Below are 22,005 nucleotides of genomic sequence, written 5' to 3' on the forward strand. Positions count from 1 at the left end.
AGATTGTTTTGGATGTTGGGTAGCGGGTGGCTATCCAATATCGGCGGTGTATTACGAGAGGGGTAACAGATGTGTACCAGCGTTCTTGGTACCCGTATTATAAATGCATTTGGGTAACCAGAATGGTTACTTAATTTCTCATGAGCGCTTCTTTTCATATTTCTTTGGGACAACCAAATGGGCCGTCCATTGAATCATGAGTGCATTTATATTTGTTTGATTTGTGGATATTCGTATATATATTAATATGCGAGTTATATTTTCATTTTACTCATACGAGCTGTAAAGCTTACCGGGTTTGTGTTTACAATCCCGGTGCACCAATTCGATGGTGTAGTGGATAACTCCGCAGGTGTGGATTAGCGGGAATTGACGGACCGCTCAGAGGACTTGAAGTTATTTATCTCCAGCTTGTGTGAGGATTTTGTGTGACTATCTTGTGAGGTTGTTGTGAGGATTATACATTTCCATTTGTTATAATGTTGAATTATAAATCGGTTTGTAATAATCGGTTTGACTGAGTTGTATTTTGAACTCAGAGATGATCCGCTGTGGCACTTTAAATTATTTCGATTTCATCGAACTTGTTTGGTGTTTAACGACTTTGAAATTTTGAGTTTTTATGCTTGAAATTTTGGGGTCGTTACATAACCATCTTCTCATCATCATGTTCTGGTGTTCCTACTTCATTTGAAATAATATCACGGTGCATAGCATTCATCATTATTCAACTTTACACTGTCCAATTCAGTACTCCTTTTGATAGATAATACCTAGCTTGTGCCCTAGTAGTATCTACTTTACTACTGCTTTCCTTAAGATGCTCGAAAATTGTCTCGATCGTAAACTTATATGACGAAGTAGAAAGCATAAGCATTGGTGCTGCTGCAAGGCTGCAATGAGAATATAGGTCTACGATTCAATCTATTAATTTCTTAAATTTGTTCTTTAAAAGAAAATAAATGTGTAGAAAAAAAATTCCCAGACCAGTTGGAACTCTCAAATTATCTGATCTTTCAACTCAAGTTTTCCAATTCCACATGCAAGGTACATAAGTTGATTGTGAATTTGTGTTGATCACATTCTCGAAGGCGTGAGCGATTTCTAACCGTAGATGCACTTGTAGTTTTTTTTTTTTTTTAAATTGTTGTTGAGTTTGACTAGGCCATATATTAGACGATCATGCAAATCATCAAATCACAGAAGCACTAAAAACGTGTGGAGTCGAATACTAGAGTGATTCAATCACCACCAAAGTAGGAGTATTCCCTTTTGAGTTACGTCTGATAAATGTGATGAGACCCAAGCAAGTTAAACTTGCCTCACACTCTTTCATTCTTACCATGCCATGAGTGTCAGAGTGGCGAGTCCATAACCTAAATAAACATGAGAGAAACGCAAATATATATTACTATCACCATGCACCATCCAATCTTACCAAACATAGAGAAGCACAGCCAAAAACCTACAACAGAAAACAATCACAATCACGAAGAAGATGGCTGTCGCCGGTGCTAGCTAGCGAGGGTCACCGTCGACACAGTCAGCGTCACAGGCCAGCAATTAGGTCAAGAACAAAATGTTGGGACGTTCAGCAGCAAAGTGTGGCCAAGAGCTGGAGCAAATGTCCAGTGTTGATCAGGGCAGTCAGTACAGCATCTCCGATGGCATTTTGCCTTCTCTCGGAGCCGCGGCTCGCAACCACCGCAAACCTAAACTACGTCGTTTCATCATCTCCCCCTTCAATTCTCATTACAAGTCTCTTTCTCTTTCTCCTCCTCTGTTTTCGAATTAGGGTTTCTGGGGTTTGTTCATCAATGTGGTTTCTCAAACAAGTTGATGAGATTTTCCTCTGTTTCTGGGTTTTTTTTATGCAGGCTTTGGCAATCGTTTCTGGTATTTTGGGTGTTCTACACGGCATGGGTGTGTCCCTTTGAGTTTGGGTTCCTGGACAGTCCAAAAGGGCCTCTGGCTATTACTGATAACGTTGTGAATGGCCTGTTTGGCATTGATATCGTATTGACGTTCTTTGTGGCTTACCTTGATAAAACTACTTATTTGCTCATTGATGTCCCAAAGCTCATTGCTCTGAGATATGCAAGGACCTGGTTGGCCTTTGATATCATCTCCATCATCCCTTCAGAATTTGCTCAGACGGTTTTGCCTCATCCTCTTGCCAATTATGGATACTTCAATATTCTTCGGCTATGGCGTCTCCGAAGAGTCAGTGCAATGTTTGCCAGGTACAGATTGTAAGGGGTGTTGTTAGTCTGCACTTGTAAGAAATTGATTACTAGATTGTCACATTTGTTTCTTTTCATTGTCTTCATTAATGTTCAGTTTTGTAGATTGGAAAAAGACCGGAATTTCAGCTACTTTTGGGTTAGATGCTGCAAGCTTGTGTTTGTAAGTACTAAACATGAACTGTTTGTAGTGTAATACATGTGTTATGTTACGTGATGCTATGAGACTAGACTGCCAGTTATGTTGCAATGAATCCCAATGATGTATCTGATGATATCATGCTCTATCGTACCTATGGTTGCAGGTTACTCTGTTTACAGTTCATTGTGGGGGTTGCATCTTCTACTTCATTGCTGCTAATTATCATGATCCCAAAAGAACGTGGCTTGGGCTTATAACAGAGAACTTTAATGATATAAGTTTGTGGAACAGATATGTAACATCAATGTACTGGTCCATAATCACGCTCACGACCACTGGCTATGGTGATTTGCATCCTGTAAATTCTCAAGAAATGATTTTCGACATCTTCTATATGCTCTTTAATGTTGGGCTGCAAGCTTATCTGATTGGAAACATGACCAACTTAATCGTCCATGGCACTGCTAGAACCAGACAGTTTGTGAGTAACTAGTTTCTTATTTTGTGTCCAATGCAATTTTTTTTAATGCTTTCAAAGGCCAATTTCATGTTCTGGAAGTAGCCTACATCAATTATTTCAAGCTAAAAGCTATACACTTTTGTGCCTCATCTTAAATTTGTGTGCTTGGAATCACAGAGAGATTCTATCCACGCTGCCTCGAGTTTTGCTATGAGGAACCAGATACCTGATCGTCTGCATGAACAGATGCTCGCGCATTTGTGTTTGAAGTATAGAACTAATTCAGAAGGGTTGCAGCAGCAAGAGACTCTTGATGCACTCCCTCACGCCATTAGATCAAGTATCTCACACTATCTCTTCAATTCGCTAGTTGACAACGTTTACTTATTCCAGGGGGTATCAAGGGACATGCTTTTCCAACTGGTAATCATCCCCTTACTATATTTCCTGCAATTTTATATATCAATGATGCATCTTATTTTACTTCTATGTCTGTATTTGTTTGAAATCTAAGGTCGCGGAGATGAAGGCCGAGTATTTTCCTCCGAAAGAAGATGTCATTTTGCAGAATGAAGCACCCACTGATATGTATATAGTGGTTACTGGTTCTGTGGTAAGGATGAGAAACACAGCATGTGCATATAAGTTCGGAACATGTGAATCAAGGCCATCTGTCTTCATTTTACATTTTTTACTTCTACTCTGACTAGTAGCTTATGATTTTTTATTTTTAACTTTCTGACAGGAACTTATACTGCAAAAGAATGGAGTAGAAATGGCAAGTTAACACTATATAGTGCCTTTTCATCACCCACATGTCCTTCTTCATTCTGCTAAACACAATGTTGGTATTCTGAAGTGACAGATTTGTTATTTGTTATGGTTGCAGGTGTTTAGTGAAGCAAAGACAGGCGATGTTTTTGGTGCCATAGGTGTTCTGTGTTACAGGCCACAACTGTTCACAGTTCGGACTAAAGGACTCTGCCAGCTGCTGCGTTTGAACAGGACAGCTTTCTTGAATATTGTTCAGGCAAATGTTGGAGATGGGACAATTATCATGAGCAATTTTCTTCAGGTATGTCAAGCATCTGCATTGGTCAGTTTGTTTAGTTTATTCAGTTTTGAATTCGGTATGAGGTGGAAAAAATTCTGGGAATCAGAAACTAGAATCTGTCCTTTGCTGTTCTACTGATGCATATGCATGTCGACGCGTTGATGCAGCATTTGAGAGAAATGAAGGATCCCATAATGGAAGGAATACTAACAGAAGTAGAACATATGCTGGCTCGGGGAAAAACGGATATGCCTCTTACTTTAGGGTTTGCTGCAAAGAGGAGTGATGATCTGTTGCTACATCAACTGCTAAGACGGGGTTCAGATCCGAATGAGACAGACCATAATGGCCGAACAGCTATGGTGTGCAAAAAGAAACTCTGCCTGAATTATTTTTCCTTTTAATTTGAGACTTGTAGCTAACTTTGTTTATGTGTTTCCTGTTCTTCTCTTGGGCACAGCACATTGCAGCATCAATTGGAAGCAAGCATTGTGTGACTTTACTTTTAGAGTATGGAGGTGATCCTAACATCAAAGGTATGATATGGTGCGCATAAGCAGGAAAGAAACTTCCTAAAAACTGATGTTTCCTTGCATTGCTTGTGTTACAAGTAATAACAAGCAAGTACTTTCCATTGCAGATTGTGAAGAAAATGTTCCTCTATGGGAAGCAATAATAGGGAAACATGAATCTCTGATTAAACTTCTCTTCGAAAATGGCGCTGAGATTAGTTATGGCAGTGTGGGGCATTATGCTTGTGCTGCTGTTGAGCAGAACAATTTACAGTTGCTCAAAGACATTGTCCGATATGGTGGTGATGTTACAAGGCCCAAGACCGATGGGACTACAGCACTCCACACAGCAGTAAGTGAAGGAAATGCTGAGATAGCTAACTTCCTATTAGAACAAGGAGCCGATGCTGACGAGAAGGATAGCTATGGATGGAGTCCGAGGGCTTTGGCAGAGCATCAAGGACACGATGAAATAAAGGAGATATTGCAGAACAAATCTGGAGTTAAGAAACCAACTGCTGCTCCTCAGCCGAAAGATCCACAGCTACCACGCCTTGTAAAGTACCACAGTGAGCCAACAATACCACCCTATGTCCGGGATGGTAGGCAAAACTCGGAAACACAGTGGTCGGATGATAATCGGATAAGAAGGGCCAACAACTTTCCCAACTCGCTATTTGGGATCATGTCAGCTGCCAATACCGGTGAGCATATAGCTCATTTGGTCATTCCTGTCATTCCTTAGTTATTGCTATGTTTTCCATTAATTTTTTTCAGACATCAAGCGAATTTGACTCACACTATCATGAGTTGTCTCTTCAGACCAAAAAAAAAAATCATGAGTTGTCTCACCAGCTAGTATCAATGCACAAATCTGTTGAATTTCTAATGGTGCAGGTGAGAGAGACAAAGACCTTATCAAGCCTGCAGCCAAATTTGTTCGCGGTGGCCATGGTAAGAGCAAATATCCAGCTAGAGTTACTCTTAGAAAAAGTGGAACTTCGTCAAAGCTTGTACTCTTGCCAGAGTCCCTTCAACAACTACTTGACATTGGTGCCAAAAAGTTTCAATTTTATCCCACTAAAGTTTTAACCACAGAAGGAGCTGAAGTTGAAGATATAGAGCTTGTTAGGGATGGTGATCATCTTATTCTTGTTGGTGATGGTGAGATTGACAATGCAAAAGCCAGAAATCTGAAGTAATATTCGGTCATTAATGTTTTTCTCCATGAAATCTCAGGTACTCATATCCTTATTATTTTTATCTACTGTTGAACAATACTAGAGACATTTTACAAACTATGTGCAGAAGCTTCAAATTAAGCAAAGTTGACCTCAACTTTAAATTATTAAAAAAACTGAAGAATTCTGTAAGAACATTGAACTAATTGAAGTGAAATTTCTGTAAAACTCCTGGTTCTTATTAGAAAAGGAGTTGAACCCTTTGGTCAGGTTTGCACATAATTACAGTGTTCCTGAATCCCCTTGCAAAGTGTTCTAATGAAGGAGTTAGGCTATATTAGCACCTCAAACCTAAAGGCGGAAGGTCTGCCCGATCTAGGAACCCACCTCCCATCGCCTTATTTATTATATAAAAAGTAATATTACAAAGTTCAGACAAAAAAAAAAGTAATATTACAAAGTCCAACAGAGGTATAAAAATTCCAGAGAAAACGATGTTGTTCACATTTTCGCATATATGTTTGTCATAATTGAGTGTCACCTCATACAGAAGATTCATTTGGCAGTAATCCTCAGATGAGGAGTATACTGATCATCATCTTCTTATAAGAATGCACAAAGTAGAAGCTCTATCAATCAATAATCAATCCGGGAGCATCATCCGGCATGCGCCTGCACAAATATTCAATGACATCTGTCGTTGATTACTTGTGTAGTAAAGAAAACAGAAGAAATAAAAATTGTGTAACTTACCTGAAACTGGTCCTGAGCTTCAACTCGCCTCTGCTGGTTGTCATCTCATCCAGTATCTCAGCATCACAGAATTCTTCTCTACCCTCCTCGTGACCGCCAGCTTCAGGTGAGTTTTCCTGCTCCACAGAACACAATTTCACGAATGTTAAAGTTATATCATCATAAACAATACAATGTGTTACTGTGGACAATAACTCCATGCAAACTAAAAAGACTTACTTGTGGAGAACCTGGACATTCTTCCCACTCAGAAGAATCAAGTTCTTGAAGATGGAAAGGGTTAAAGAATCTTGGTAACACATGTTCTCTTATGCTGATAAGAAGGAAGAATGGCAATGGGAACAATATTCCTGCTATAGGTATCCATGTCACCCCGAAACAAATCAAGAAGTAAACAACTTGGAAGAGGGTAAACCCAACAATGTACTTATATGGTACTGACTCCACGAATGAAGCATGAGAACCCTCCAAGACCCTGGCCAAGCCAATGAGAACACGAAAATCAAGCATATGATCTAAACTGTAGAGTACCATTGCATAATGTAGTTGGATGAATAGTGACAGCTATCTGCAGCACATTAAATGGATTCTTGAGGTGTCTCTAGTTTCTAATTTCTAATACCATCACTGTTTGTGAACTTGATTGAATTCTAATGAGTTAAAAAAAAATAGTTCCATACTAGCTAGGAGGTGTTTTTCAGTTGTTCTGCCCTCCATATATATATGAAAACTGGATAAAATTCTCGAAAGAAAACTTCTAAACCATTTTTAAAAAATGACTTACTTGTAAAGCCGACTAGGGCTGATGAAGAGCAGCAAAATCCTCTCAAAGAACTGATTACCTGGGAGACTATCAATTGCCATGTAGGCAAAGTATCCCCACAGAACTGAGGTAGGTATCATTTTGATTACAGCGATTGCCAATATTGAGCCTCCCACAAGGAGCGACTGCAAGAGGTTGCTCACTCTTTGCTCATTGACCCGAACAGGCAAGTGAGTGTCAATGTGTTTTTCAGGATCAAACTTTCCCTTCAAACTGTCCCCATCATCAGCTTTCATCACAGCCTCCTTCAAGTTTGCCAACTCCTCAGGATTTGGAGGGGAGTTGCCTTCCATTTCTAAAAACACAGCTTCCATCCTTCCATAAATCTCCGAGTTGCTTCCATTCACTTTCATGCAATCCTTGGCACTTTTCACCATCTTCTTTCGGATCACTTGCCTCCTTAGTGTAGCAAGACTTTTAGTGTGCATGGGGGACTGTGGAAGGACCCCATTTGATGGTGGAAGTCCTAGCAACCCACATATCAATGTCTGTAACAATGAAAATCAATCAGCATAACCAGAACAGATAACGAAAATAAAGAACAGGAAAATAGAGATTATAGATCACAAAGAACACCATTATTCCTAGCAGTAACAAATCATAATGGTACGCAGATGGTTTTTGAAGATTAAATTCCTTCTGTTGCGCCAGCTGTGCAGCTACACTGTGGTCGAAAAAGTACAGACCTGCTATCATAAGGGCTGGTATGAAGGCAGCAAAGATGTACGCGACTGGGACCTTCCCCATGTCCTGCAATCAAAATAATAAGCCTTTAATTAGTGTCCTAGGAAATTATGTATTTATAGGGACCAAATAAAAGAAGTCACTTGAGGATGAAGAAAACAATTACAGTTATGATTGTCCAGTGATATAGTGATGCTTTGTCCCATGGAAATGGACAGATGAGCCGCCTAGGAACTGCATGTGGGACTTTACCGGGGACATTATAAGACATTGCTGTCCATGCTAATACCATAAAGGGAACCCCATAGTCGGCAATAAAACTTCGAAGCCAGCCTGTACTAGTTACTCAAAACAGCAATTTAGAATCACCATGGCAACAGTTTTGGTACAACAATATCATAAAACCATGAAATCACAAAATAAGAATGTCTACTATCACCTGTTCCATACCACCATGATCTTGCTTTTCTGCTCTTAAGGGCAGTCAAAAGCAAACCAAAGCAGAAAATAACTGCTAGCGAGCCATTGGTGTAGAGCCATTCAAATTGGAACTCCTCCTTGTTTGGATCCTCATTTTTGGGAATACTAAATTCAGAGACTACTCCCTTCCAATATAAATGTATGAGAGTTATTGATAATGCACTAGAATCGTAACTTTTTAAATTTCCTATTAAAAGCTCGGTACCTTGATAGCCTCTTGGATGAAGAGCACTGAAATTAACATGCCGAAAAGCTCTCCTGCAATCCTTGTAAATCTGGATATGATGTTACATGCATTGAAAATTGCAAGAAGAATCAGCAACAGTGATGTCCAGACACAAACCCTGTGACAGAAGTACAATACAGAACTCATTAACATTTCCTGAGCTACATTTGCAACCTGAAAATTGAAAAGGAGAACAATATCTGTACCAGCCGGTCCAAGCTAGAAATAGTTCAGCCCCCAACTCCGGTCTTTTTTTGCTGAAACTGTACATATAATTGTACATAATGACGGTTGGTTCAGCAACTCCTAAAACCAACAAAGGCTGACCACCGAATAATGATTGGATGACACCACATATTGCAGTGGAAGCTAATGTTTCCACTGTGCTCAAGCTTCCATCTACCATCATACAGACATAAATTACAGGCCCTCCATTAAAAGCTTTAACTAAAAAGTAAAAAACATAAAAACTAGCTAGAAACTAAAACATGACATTAGCTATGCAGAGAATAGATATCTCTTAAAAAAGGATTTTAGTTTTTAAGCATGATATCCATAAGGAGCACCTGTATCTCTACTCAATTGCTCTCCAAAAGCGATCACAGGAAGTGCAGAAGCAAAGAATATATAGAAGGTTGGAGCTAGTATCCTGAAATGGATTCAGAACACTATGAATTAGGCCAAACAACGTATGTGATATATAGAATCAATCCCACATCGAAACTAAGATCATCAGACTTTATTTACCTAAAGCCAGAACAAAATCCACCAATCCAGTCTTGTTTATAAGATGCTTTTCTTCCTTTAAAATCATTGACTATACCCTTGAAAGGACTTTTGATGCTGTTCATTCCTGTTTTTCAAAGAACAAAGACGAATGAAGGAAAAATAGGTGATATATCACTTCCCGATAAGATTCAAAAACAGCTCACAGAGCCTTTGTTTAGTTTTGATGCATAGAAAATGCAGGTGTTTATAGGGTTTAGTAAGTCAAACTGTATCCCGAAAATGTATCTGGAAATCTTATCAAGGGGCATGGGTTTTTCTAGTAGAATAAGCTACAATCACTTATATTCGATATGAATAATTACATGGTATTTATAGGATTCTAGGCTACCAATTAACAAGTATGAAACCAAAGATAATTTGTCAATTACTACGGCTTGGTTGGTGAGATCCGGTGCTAATATTTGACTCATGCTAACACTCCCCCTCAAGTTGGTGCATACACATCGACCATGCCCAATTTGCTAAGTGAGTCATAAAAAGCCTTCTTAGACACTCCTTTTGTGAGTATATCTGCAAGTTGATCTTCTGAAGGAACAAAAGGAAAGCTAATGGTCTCAGCATCTAGCTTCTCCTTTATAAAGTGACGATCAACCTCCACATGCTTTGTACGATCATGTTGTACAGGATTCTGTGAAATATCAATAGCTGCCTTGTTGTCACAGTACAGCTGCATAGCACACTTAGGCTTAACACCCAAATCTTGTAGCAAATTTCTAAGCCATAACAACTCGCATACTCCCTGAGCCATACCTCTGTATTCTGCTTCAGCACTAGATCGAGCTACCACCTTTTGTTTCTTACTCTTCCAAGTAACAAGATTACCTCCAACAAAGGTAAAATACCCTGATGTGGATCTCCGATCTGTAATATTTCCAGCCCAGTCTGCATCTGTGAAACCACAAACCTTAATGATATTGTTGTGTTTAGAAAACATCACTCCTCTCCCTGGAGCTGACTTCAAGTACCTCAAAATCCTCACAACAGCATCCATGTGATCCATACTGGGATTATGCATGAACTGACTCACTACACTTACTGCATATGCAAGATCTGGTCTGGTATGTGATAAATAAATCAGGCGTCCAACTATCCTCTGATAACGAGTCTTGTCAGTAGGCACCTGATCTGGGTACTCTGCTAACCGATGGTTCTGCTCAATAGGAGTATCAATTGGAGTGCAATCCAACATACCTGTTTCTGTTAGTAGATCAAGGATGTACTTTCTCTGACATAGATAGATACCATCACTTCCCCGGGCTACCTCAATGCCCAAGAAGTACTTGAGTGTTCCTAAGTCTTTCATCTCAAACTCTGTAGCTAGCTGCTTCTGTAATCTATCCATCTCAATAGTATCATTACCAGTAACTACCATATCGTCAACATATATAATTAGGGCTGTTACCTTCCCTTGTTGGTGTTTGAGAAATAATGTGTGGTCTGAATTACTCTGCTTGTAGCCAATTTTCTTCATGAATTGTGAAAATCTTCCAAACCAAGCACGAGGAGACTGTTTAAGACCATACAAAGACTTTCTTAATCTGCATACAAAGTTATCTGGAGAAGCTGCCACATATCCAGGAGGAAGATCCATATACACTTCTTCTGTAAGTTCTCCATGAAGGAATGCATTCTTAACATCAAATTGTCTAAGTGACCAGTTTAAAGTAGCAGCAAAAGAGAGCAATACCCGAATAGTGTTCATCTTTGCAACAGGTGCAAATGTCTCATCATAGTCTATGCCATATGTTTGGGTGAACCCTTTTGCTACTAGGCGTGCTTTATACCGGCTTACTGACCCATCTGGATTATGCTTCACTGTAAACACCCAACGACATCCCACTGCCTTCTTGCCATGTGGTGGAGATACAAGCTCCCAAGTATTGTTCTTCTGTAATGCTTCCATCTCTTCTTCCATCGCTTTTCTCCATTTTGGATCTCCCAATGCATCCTGCACTTTGTTAGGTATTGATACAGCAGAAATTTGATTCACAAATGATTCATATGACTTAGACAATCTTTTGGTAGACATAAAATTTGCCACAGGATACTTAGCTTTAGCCTGAAGGGTAGGTTCATATGTTTTTGTTGGCTGACCTCGAGTAGACCTATTTGGCAAGACATATTGTCTACTATTAGCTTCACTAGTATTAGCCCTAATAGAATGACTAACCTCAGATGAGTGATCTTCTGTAACAGGGGAACGTTGGTCAGGGGTATAAACAACAGTAGGGGAGGCAGGAGGGGCAGTTGTACTCTCACCTTCTGGTACGTGAATCTCTGGAGTGACTATACCAGAATCATCAGTAATCTCAACCGAATTTGTCACCATATCTCCTGGCTGACTTGTCTCCCCCTTTCCATGATATAGCTCTTCAAAATATGAAATCTCCCCCTGAAGGGCAGTATCAGAAGACGTGAAATAGCTCATGTCCTCAAAGAAAGTAACATCCATAGTAACATAATACTTTCTGGTAGGTGGATGATAGCACCGGTACCCTTTCTGATGCCCTCCGTATCCAACAAACACACATTTAACCGCTCGGGCATCCAACTGAGACCTCTGATGTTTTGGAAGATGGACAAAAGCAACACAACCAAAAACACGGGCGGGAAGATTATGAAAAGAGGGTAAGGAAACATGGGATGCAAGCACCTCATATGGAACTTTGCCTTCAAGGACACGAGATGGAAGACGATTAATGAGGTGAGCAGAAGTTATGACAGCATCACCCCAAAGGTATTTAGGCATATGGGCACTAAAGAGAATACACCGAGCCATTTCAAGTAAATGACGATTTTTTCTTTCGGAAACTCCATTCTGCTCAGGTGTGTAAGGACACGTTGTTTGATGAACAATGCCATGTGCGTTAAAGAACTCCTGAAAGACACGATTTACATATTCCCCCCCATTATCAGAACGAAAAATTTTTATTGTGGCATTATATTGTGTTTGGACAATGGTATAGAAGGCTTGAAAAGCCGAAAAAACCTCATTTTTGGTTTTCAGAAGGACAATCCATGAAAGACGTGTGCAATCATCAATAAATGACACATAATACTGCATTCCTGAAACAGTAGACTCTTTGGAGGGTCCCCAAACATCAGAATGAATTAATTCAAAAGGAATGATACTTTTATTAGAAGTACTAGGGGAATAAGTAGACCGATGACTCTTGCCTAAAACACATGTTTCACAACGAAAAACTGACTCATCCACACCAATAAACAAAGTAGGCATGGATTTTTTCATAACACTAAATGAAGGATGCCCCAAGCGACGATGCCATAACCAAACTTCACTTAGCTTATCAGAAGTGGAGAGTAAAGCGATCCGGGACTGTGCCCCTGGTTTCTCTCCCGCATATGTCTGATCCAGATGAAACAACCTGCCCCGTAGATACCCCCGACCAATTAACTCCCCGGTGAGAAGATCCTGAAATATCACATACATGGGAAAAAATGTCACAGAGCACTTAGCTTCAGTGTTTAATTGTGGGACCGATATCAAATGATGAGATAAAGCAGGTACATATAACACATTGTGAAGCTCTATTGTGGGAGTAATACGAACTGACCCTTTCCCTAATACGGGGAATGCCTCACCATTAGCATTAGTAACATATGGTACTGGTGGAGGAGATAATATAGTAAAATAAGATTTGTCATAAGTCATATGATCGGACGCACCAGAATCAATAATCCATGTATCAAAACCACCAAAGTGAGAAATATGTAAAGTCATACCAATCTTACCACGACCAGCTATTGATGCTGTGGGTGTTACTCCTCCTGCTGTATGATGATCGTGTCCAACCACACCATAAATATCTGGTTCCTGGACTAGTTGAATAGCTGCTTTGGCTTTAGGACGATAATTAGGCCTTTGGGGCCTAAGGTGTGGATACAACTTCCAACAGGTTGCACGAGCATGGTTTGTATCTTGACAATAAGAGCAAGGAGGGCGGGGCTGATTCCCGAAACCTGGTGGTGGTCCTCGGTGATGAAGTGACGATGAAGTGGCTTGCTGAAGGGGCGGTGCTGAAGATCTAGCACGAATAGTAAGGCTGGAAACTTCAACTTGTGTCTGATGAAGGCTGTTCTGCTGAGATTCATCCTTACGGATATATGTGAAAGCTGTAATTAAGCTAGGTGGCTCAGTCTGGCGGAGCAATTCCCCCTTCGCATTGTTATGTTTAGTATCAAGACCTTTCAGGAAATGGTGAACTCGCTCAAGCTCCTTCTCACGTTGGTACCAAATAATATCCTCCTGATGTTTGATCATGCAAGGACGTTTCACATCAATCTCAGCCCAAATATTTCTTAGTTTGGTGAAATATTGCGCCACAGGTTGCCCATCTTGTTGCATCGCCAAAGCGGTGCACATTAACTCATGAACCTGTATGAAATCAGAGTCATTAGTATATAAACCTTCAAGTGTCAGCCATATTGCCTGCGCAGTGTCACATGCCTCCACTAAATCAATTATCTCTTCGTTCATAGCCTTCCACAAGACGGACATCACAAGACCATCATCGTCGTCCCACTTAGTGTAGGCAATAATATCATCTGCACTGGGAGCTTTAGTTATTCCGGTTACATGCCCCATCTTGTGCATGCCTCGAAGATGAGCCGTCATAAGTCGCTTCCATTTGCGATAATTGGTCCCATTGAGTTTAGTTCCCCCAAAGAACCCACTGTCAGAACTCTTAACCGATACCTCAAATTTCGGAACATCACATTCGTCTCCAGAACCCATTGAAAAAGGAAATGGAGATAAAAAAAAGAATCAGGAATTATACAGCGGAAACACCAAAAAACTGATAAGAATCTGTCTTGGGTGCACGTGCACTGGCGGTGCACCTACACTGCCAATAAAGAGGTATCAATTCTGGGCTGGAGTGGGTCGGATTGAATCTGGGCCGGGCCGGGTCGTCTGCGGGTCGGGTCGGGTCGTCTGCGTTCGGGTCGGGTCGTCTGCGGTCGGGTCGGGTCGTCTGCGGTCGGGTCGGATCGTATGCGGGTCGGGCCGGATTGACTGCAGGCCGGGTCGGATCGACTGCAGATTTTGGAGATGCTTCGATCGGGAAAAAAAACTCGACGCCGGAGCGTGATACCGGCTGGCGGTGACTTGATGGGGCGGAGGGAAGAACGTGGAGCGGTCCACCGGTCGTCGTCGGAGATGGAGGAGTGGGCTGGAACGGGTGAGCCGGACGAGGATCGTCGGACTGGAGATGGCGTCGGCTCCGAGATGGCGGTGACAGCGAGGTTCGTCGGCTCCGAGATGGCGTCGGCTCCGAGATGGCGTGTGGACGGAAGTGATGCTACCAAGGTAGTGGTAGAGAGCAGCCCCGGGGGGGGGGGGGTAGAGAGCAGCGCCGGGGTAAAGAGAGGCGTCGACGTAGGCTCGGTGAGAGTACAAGAGAAAAACGTCGGGATACGTGCGAAGTGACCAGCAGATGTCTGGTGGGATAGCACGTGTGAGCTCGACGGAAGTGAGGGCGGCCGGCAGGGAAGAAAGGAGCAGCAGGAGCTCCAAAGAAAAAAGTCTGCCGGAAAAAAGAAAAAACCCAGAAAAACATAGCCTTTTTTGTTTGCTCTGATACCAAGTAGAATAAGCTACAATCACTTATATTCGATATGAATAATTACATGGTATTTATAGGATTCTAGGCTACCAATTAACAAGTATGAAACCAAAGATAATTTGTCAATTACTACGGCTTGGTTGGTGAGATCCGGTGCTAATATTTGACTCATGCTAACATTTCTTACATAAATATTGTATATTTCAGATTGACAGATATGTGGTTCTGCGTTCCCATGTTTACAGAATCAGGGTGACGTACGGAAGAATACAAAAACCCACAAATGGTCAACTTCCGAACTCAGACTATCATAGTATAAAGATTAGATTTGTTAGGTTGATATATAACAGCTTATATAACTCGATCAAGCGTCATCCCTTACTTCATGTCTTCCCATATATTATTAGTAGTTTAGTATGTACCAGCCTACCAGGATCTGTACTAATTGATTATACCTCATATTAATCTAGTTTATTCGATGTCCGATCCATCAATGGACTCTTCCAGATTTCAAGGTGCTAACATTAGACAATGAAAAAAGAAAAAGCTCAGTAAAATCAGTTTTAGGTAGGTGACCTGCTTTGTGCGGCAACCGCGAGTTAAGGTACTCTGGATCGGTACTGCAAGCTCATGTTTGGCACGAGTGACGTACTGAAACATTCTTGTTAACTTTGATATGAAAGGTCAATAGAAGAACATATATACAATCTTTAACTCTTTTATTTGTTGCATTATCTGAATAATTAGTGATGGTGTTTATGCCCTAAAAAACTCTGCAACATTATTGAAAACCTGCAACATTAGTTGATGACTTGATGTTGATGACTTGCGTACTTGTCCCTTGTAAGAAACATTATTGAAAAATGAAAAATTTGCGGCATCAATCTTTTGTCTTTTTTGATGTCTTATGTCAGTAAAATCATTCTTTGAATCTTTTATTTTCAATAAACATGTCATATTGCAGATTTTTTATGGCAGGAATAGCAACTGGATTAACAGCGTCAGCATTGACCAATTATGCAAACAAATTAAGAAACAAATAGAAGAGTCAAGTTCTGCAGTTGATCTTTCATATCAATGTTAGCAAGAAACAAATTAGAATTTGGAATACATACATTTGGCAGTCTTTGATTGGAATACATGCATTTGGTAGTCTCTGATACCTATTTTACACTAATCAACATCAACACAGTCAACAGAAAAATAGAACGATGAACATGTTGACCTGCTGATCATCTTGTTCTATGTGTTGGTTGAGTTTTGCTATCCTTTGTTCCAGAAGACGACAGTTTTTGTTTTATAGCGTCGTGTGACTTGGATTCAGACGGCACTTTTTGCTCCTATTTTGATTTAAAAAAATTAAGGATCATTTTGTTTTGCAGGTAGAAGTGTCAAACGGGCCAACCCGGCCGATTTTAAGCAAGCCGAAACAATACTTGAACCGGCTTATTTATTTTTCATGTCAGGCTTAGACCGGTCCATTTGCTTAAATATTAAGTCTGGTCCGGCCCACGGCCCAAGCCCATGTCAGGCCTGGTTCAGGCTCGTGCCGAGCCAAGAAGCGGGCCGACTCAGCCCATTATCATTATAAGACACAATTAACATAAAAATTTGTGTAATTAGAATATTTGTTTTATATAATTATTTATAATAGTAAAATAAATAAAATACTACAACACATTTGATAATCTTATTTCTAAAACATTACATATGTCAAAACTACGACTTTTTTATTACTATTTTGATGGTATTTGTGAAATGATGTAGTGAAATAATCAAGAAGTTTATATTAAAAACATATAATATTCAATTATTATTATTATAATTGTTTAAATATATAAATAATATAATTATATGTTTAACGGACCGACCCGTAGGCTAAAATATCTAAACCCAACCCAGCCCATTAAAATAACGGGCTCGAATAATGCTGGAACGATTTTTAACGAGCCGAGCCTGTGCCGGGCTCGAACTTTTCGGTCCACTTGCCACCTCTATTTGTAGGTGGTAAAGAGCTACCCTAAACACTCTGAGACCTTATAAACAATGCACAGAAGCTTCATTACTTCAAAATTGAACCAAGTTTGATGACTTGATGTCAACTCAAAAGCATCGGAAACACTGAAAAGCAATTTTTTTCAATAGAGAAGGAAGGACTTCCTAAATGAATACTGGGATTTATCTGATTTTGCAGCTACAAACTATTGTAATAACATTTAACCAATTGTAGTCAAATTCTAGTCAATAACTTGGTGTACGTTTTGATCAATAATGGAGTTACACCCTTTGGTCAATTTTGCATATATTGTCCTGCAACCTTTGGTCAATTAAGACTCTTCACTACCCCATCCTTGTTCTACTTTCTGCTTGAATAAACAGTGTGCTTCCATATGTGATCTTTATAAAATTTTCCATTCAGATCAGCCTTCCTATCTTTCACCGTAAATCGTTAATATCTTCTGCTATAATTGAGTGGCACAACATACAGAAAGATACATTCGTCAGCGATCATCAGATGAGGCGTATTCGCTCTGATCATGACAGGGCACAATGCAGAAGCTCAATTAACTCAGTCAATCTATTTTCTTTTCTAATCAGAATCCACTGTCTTTTCATATTCTGTGAATATCATCGGGATGCACCTGCACAATAATGTCAATAGGGCCATTCAACAAAAAAAAATGTCAATAGGGCATCACAACCATATTTAATTGTAGTACTAAATGAAAGAATAAACACATTTTCTTGGATCATCTTACCTGAGAAAACCTGTCTTCAGTACTACTGAAGCTGGTCCTAAGCTTCAACTCGCCTCTGCTGGTTGTCATCTCATCCAATAACTCAGCATCAAAGAAATCGTCGGCACCCTCATCTCCACCAGCTTCGGGTGGTTTTTCCTGCTCACACAGAACACAAGAACAAATTTTTTGATTTTATCATCATGTAAACACAGTATCTTCTATAAGTGGATAATAACTAGATCAAGACTAAAAAGAAAACAGAAAAAATAATAATAATAAAAAAAACTTACTTGTGGAGCACCAGGACGTTCCTCCCACTCACCAGCATCAAGTTCCTGAAGATGGGAAGGGTGAAAGAACCTGGGTAGCACATGTTGCCTTATGCTGATAAGAAGGAAGAATGGCAATGGAAACAATATTCCGGCGATAGGTATCCATGTCACCCCGAAACACATCAAGAAATAAACCACTTGGAAGAGTGTAAATCCAACAATGTGCTTGTATGGTACTAACTCCACAAATGAAGCATGAGAACCTTCCAAGACCCTGCCAAGACAATGAAAAAAATGAAAACATGAAATCAAGTCTAGGATCTGAACTCAAAATTATTGCTGCATAACTGCCTAGTGTATTTGAATGAAAACTATCTGCAACATATTGAAAAAATATCTATGAAAACTATCTGCAATCCAGATTCACAAACTGTTCGTGAATCTGGATTGAACTCCAACATCCATGAAATTAAAAGCAAACAAAAATTGTTCTAAATTAAAAGCCGTCGCTTGGCTGCCTCCATATAAGTTTAGCTAAAATTTTAAAAGAAAGCGTCTAAACAAGTTAAAACAATGACTTACTTGTAACGACGACTGGGGCTGATGAAGAGCAGCAATATCCTCTCAAAGAACTGACTACCTGGAAGACTATCAATTGCCATGTAGGCAAAGTATCCCCACAGAACTGAGGTTGGTATCATTTTGATTGCAGCTATTCCCAATATTGAGATTCCCACAAGAAGCGACTGCAAGAGGTTGCTTACTCTTTGCTCATTCACCCGAACAGGTAAATGAGCATCAATGTGTTTCTCAGGATCAAATTTTCCCTTCAAATCTCCCCCATCTGAATTCATCACAGCCTCCTTCAAGTTCGCCAACTCCTTAGAAGTTGCAGGAGATCCGCCATCCATTTCTATAAACACAGCCTCCATCCTTCCATAAATCTCAGAGTTACTTCCATTTTCTTTCATGCAATCCTTGGCGCTCTTCACCATCTTCTTTCGGATCACCTGCCTCCGTAGTGTAGCAAGACTTTTAGTGTGCATGGGGGACTGTGGAAGGACCCCATTTGATGGCGGAAGTCCAAGCAATCCACAAATCAATGTCTGTTGTTACGCAAATAATCAGCAAAGTCAGAACATATATATTGTGAGAGAACAGAAAAATAGAGATTATAGGTCCCAAAGCTCACCGTTATTCCAAGCAGCAACAAATCATAATGGTATGCAGATGGTTTCTGAAGATTAAACTCCTTCTGCTGTGCCAGCTGTGAAGCCACACTGTGGTCGAAAAAGTATAGACCTGCAATCATCACTGCTGGTATAAAGGCAGCGAAGATGTACACAACAGGAACCTCCCCCATGTCCTGCATTTACAATGTCAAGCCTTTTATTAGTGTCCCAGGCAATTATGCCTTTATAAGGATCAAATATGAGAAGTCACTTCATGAAGAAAAATAATACCATTATGATTGTCCAGTGGTACAGTGACTCTTTGTCCCATGGATATGGACAGACGAGCCGCCTAGGAACTGCATGTGGAACTTGTTTGGGTACACCAAAAGACATTGCTGTCCATGCTAAGACCATAAAGGGAACCCCATAGTCGGCAATAAAGCTTCTTAACCAACCTTTATTAGTCACCCGAAAAACAGCTAATCAGAATAACCAAAGCCAGTTTTGGTACAAAAAATTTCAAGATGAAATCAAAATAACGAATATATCAAGTTGAATTACCTGTGCCATACCACCATGATCTTGCTTTTCTGCTCTTAAGGGCGGTCAGAAGCAGACCGAAGCAAAAAATAACCGCGAGCAAGCCATTGGTGTAGAGCCATTCAAATTGGAACTCCTCCTTCTCTGGATCCTCATCTTTGGGCATTCTAAATTCGGAGACTACTCCCTACCAATACGCATGTATGAGAATTTTAGTTAATGCAGTAGACTCTAAACTTTTCTATTTCTAGAAAAGCATGTATGAAAGATGCTCAGTACCTTGATGGTCTCTTGGATGAAGAGCACTGAAATCAACATGCCGAAAAGCTCTCCTGCAATCCTCGTAAATCTGGATATGATGTTACATGCATTGAAAATTGCAAGAAGAATCAGCAACAGTGATGTCCAGACACAAACCCTGTAAACACAAAGTGCAATTCACACTTCATTAACATCATTTCCTGAGCTACATTGGCAACCTGGAAATCGGAAAACACAATCGTATCGTACCAACCAGTCCAAGCTAGAAATAGCTCGGCCCCCAACTCTGGTCTCTTTTTGCTGAAACTGTACATATAATTGTACATAATGACGGTTGGTTCAGCAACTCCTAGAATCAGTAAAGGCTGACCGCCGAACAGTGATTGGATGACACCACATATTGCTGTAGAAGCTAATGTCTCTACTGTACTCAAGCTTCCCTCTATCATATTACAAACATAAATTTTAGGCTCCTCCATTAAAAGCTTTATCAGAAACTCAAAAGATAGCTAGAAACTAAAAAGAAATTCATATTATTAGGTTCGCGGAAAGTTGTTTTTGTTTGAAGGTTTCTACTTTATAGCATTAAGTCCATAAGGAGCAGATGTTTGTACCTGTATCTCTACTCAATTGCTCCCCAAAGGCGATCACCGGAAGCGCAGAAGCAAAGAATATGTAGAATGTTGGAGCTAATATCCTGAAATGGATTCAGAACACTATGAGCTAAACCAAACAACGTGATCCCACATCGAAACAAAGATTATAAACCTTAATTTACCTAAAGCCAGAACAAAGTCCACCAATCCAGTCCTGTTTATAGCATGTTTTTCTTCCTCTAAAATCATTCACTATACCCTTGAATGGACTTTTGATGCTGTCCATTCCTGTTTTGCATCGTTGAAAAAAAAAACTATTAGAATCTGAATTGGTTTCAACATATTTATAGAATCCCATCAGCGTTAGGTGAAATACAGGACTCAAAAAAACAATAAACAACATGAAATTTGGCATAGTGTGGTAGAAAGAGAGAGGCCTCATGACCGTAATGTGATACAAATCCTCAGTACTATGATACACAAAAACAAAAAAACAGAGGAAGAGGATTTGCGTGTGTAATATTGAATTATGTTACCTTAATGCAGAGGGGTGTAGCCGGCGGCGGTGGCGGATGAAGAGAGGTAGACAGAGAGTGAGTGTATTTTCCGGCCGGGGAAGGGGTCGCCGGAGGTCTCAGACACTCTGGTTAAGGGGTGCAGGGACAAAGGGATCCCCTCCCTGTCCCTCTCTTCTAAAATTTTCTTTTATTAGAAAATGTGTCCCCTCTGTGTTTCTGGCTGTCTTGCTTCTCAGAATGTTTGGTTTTCGAGAAAGTTTCGGGGAGATATAAATACAGGCGAGGGAAACATGCAGAAGGATCGGACTTCAGGCTGATACGGACTCTCCGGGTTCTGCGGGACCCGGGAGGAGAAGAAACTGACGTGGAGGGAGGGGATTGGCTGGGAGAGAGACGGGGGTTCGGAAAGCGCGTAACTGAGAAGAGAATTTGAATTTGTATAGTTTTATTGTGTCCTTGACTGCTAGTTTGTTTTGTGTTCTGTTCTATTTAGGTAGAGCCGTAGTGGTTTTCTTTTTCCGATTACCGTAGAGCCGTAGAGGTTGAGCTTCAGAGTTTAGACCATGCACATGCATGTCTGATTGTCTTCATTGTTTTTTAGGGCTCAGCCATCAAAACTGTCGACATACAATTCTGGCAGAATATATGCCTGATGAACTATATGATTTGGGTAATTCTTAATTATGTTATGATTCTTCCTCCACAGATACATCTTTCATAATATCGCTTTCTATTCAGGTGAACGTGTCTTTTAGTATTCTAGCTGCCTAGCTATCAAATCTTTGAGGGCAATCTTTAATCGAAGTTTCCATATTATGAATTTCTCTATATATAAAATAACATAATACATGATTTATTCATTTTACTATAAAACGAATAGCTAGCTAGAAGTTTACAACAACTAATCGTTAGTGAATGAATGACTTGTAGCACTAACGAGTTTAAAAGATCTATACTCACCGGCCTAATA

General features: G+C 40.1%; 3 protein-coding genes across 5 annotated transcripts; 1 reads left to right on the forward strand and 2 right to left on the reverse strand.

Moving 5' to 3' along the window:
* The first annotated feature begins 1,548 nt into the window (after positions 1-1,548).
* Positions 1,549-5,613, forward strand: LOC126784228 (potassium channel AKT1-like). The gene is made up of 12 exons (XM_050509710.1): positions 1,549-1,758; positions 1,878-2,243; positions 2,349-2,406; positions 2,549-2,866; positions 3,023-3,268; positions 3,360-3,458; positions 3,591-3,623; positions 3,735-3,920; positions 4,067-4,261; positions 4,360-4,435; positions 4,540-5,115; positions 5,309-5,613. The coding sequence occupies exons 1-12, from the start codon at positions 1,580-1,582 to the stop codon at positions 5,611-5,613; spliced, it is 2,637 nt and encodes an 878-aa protein (XP_050365667.1). The 5' UTR covers positions 1,549-1,579.
* Positions 5,614-5,929: 316 nt separating this feature from the next.
* LOC126785039 (probable boron transporter 7) lies at positions 5,930-9,598 on the reverse strand. 2 transcript variants are annotated; one of them, XR_007671014.1, is made up of 10 exons: positions 9,306-9,597; positions 9,125-9,207; positions 8,765-8,957; positions 8,538-8,676; positions 8,292-8,457; positions 8,019-8,185; positions 7,745-7,918; positions 7,130-7,656; positions 6,346-6,820; positions 5,930-6,264 (listed from the first exon to the last, which is right to left on the reverse strand). XR_007671014.1 is itself a non-coding variant. In XM_050510616.1 (10 exons), the coding sequence occupies exons 1-10, from the start codon at positions 9,407-9,409 to the stop codon at positions 6,342-6,344; spliced, it is 1,959 nt and encodes a 652-aa protein (XP_050366573.1). In that variant the 5' UTR covers positions 9,410-9,598. The 2 variants fall into 2 exon arrangements, 1 of the variants encoding a protein (XP_050366573.1); XM_050510616.1 differs by lacking the exon at positions 5,930-6,264 and having other exon boundaries at positions 6,342-6,461; positions 6,535-6,820; positions 9,306-9,598.
* A 7,451-nt stretch (positions 9,599-17,049) lies between these two features.
* On the reverse strand, positions 17,050-20,803 carry LOC126785038 (probable boron transporter 7). 2 transcript variants are annotated; one of them, XM_050510614.1, is made up of 11 exons: positions 20,700-20,803; positions 20,536-20,618; positions 20,171-20,363; positions 19,940-20,078; positions 19,682-19,847; positions 19,409-19,575; positions 19,138-19,311; positions 18,528-19,051; positions 17,964-18,219; positions 17,692-17,829; positions 17,050-17,574 (listed from the first exon to the last, which is right to left on the reverse strand). In XM_050510614.1, exons 1-11 carry the CDS (start codon positions 20,801-20,803, stop codon positions 17,545-17,547), a joined length of 1,974 nt encoding a protein of 657 aa, XP_050366571.1. In that variant the 3' UTR covers positions 17,050-17,544. The 2 variants fall into 2 exon arrangements, with proteins under 2 accessions (XP_050366571.1, XP_050366572.1); XM_050510615.1 differs by having other exon boundaries at positions 17,692-17,832.
* Between the last annotated feature and the right edge of the window lie 1,202 nt (positions 20,804-22,005).

The sequence above is a fragment of the Argentina anserina genome, chromosome 2, assembly GCF_933775445.1.
Source record: "Argentina anserina chromosome 2, drPotAnse1.1, whole genome shotgun sequence".
Lineage (NCBI taxonomy): Eukaryota > Viridiplantae > Streptophyta > Magnoliopsida > Rosales > Rosaceae > Argentina > Argentina anserina.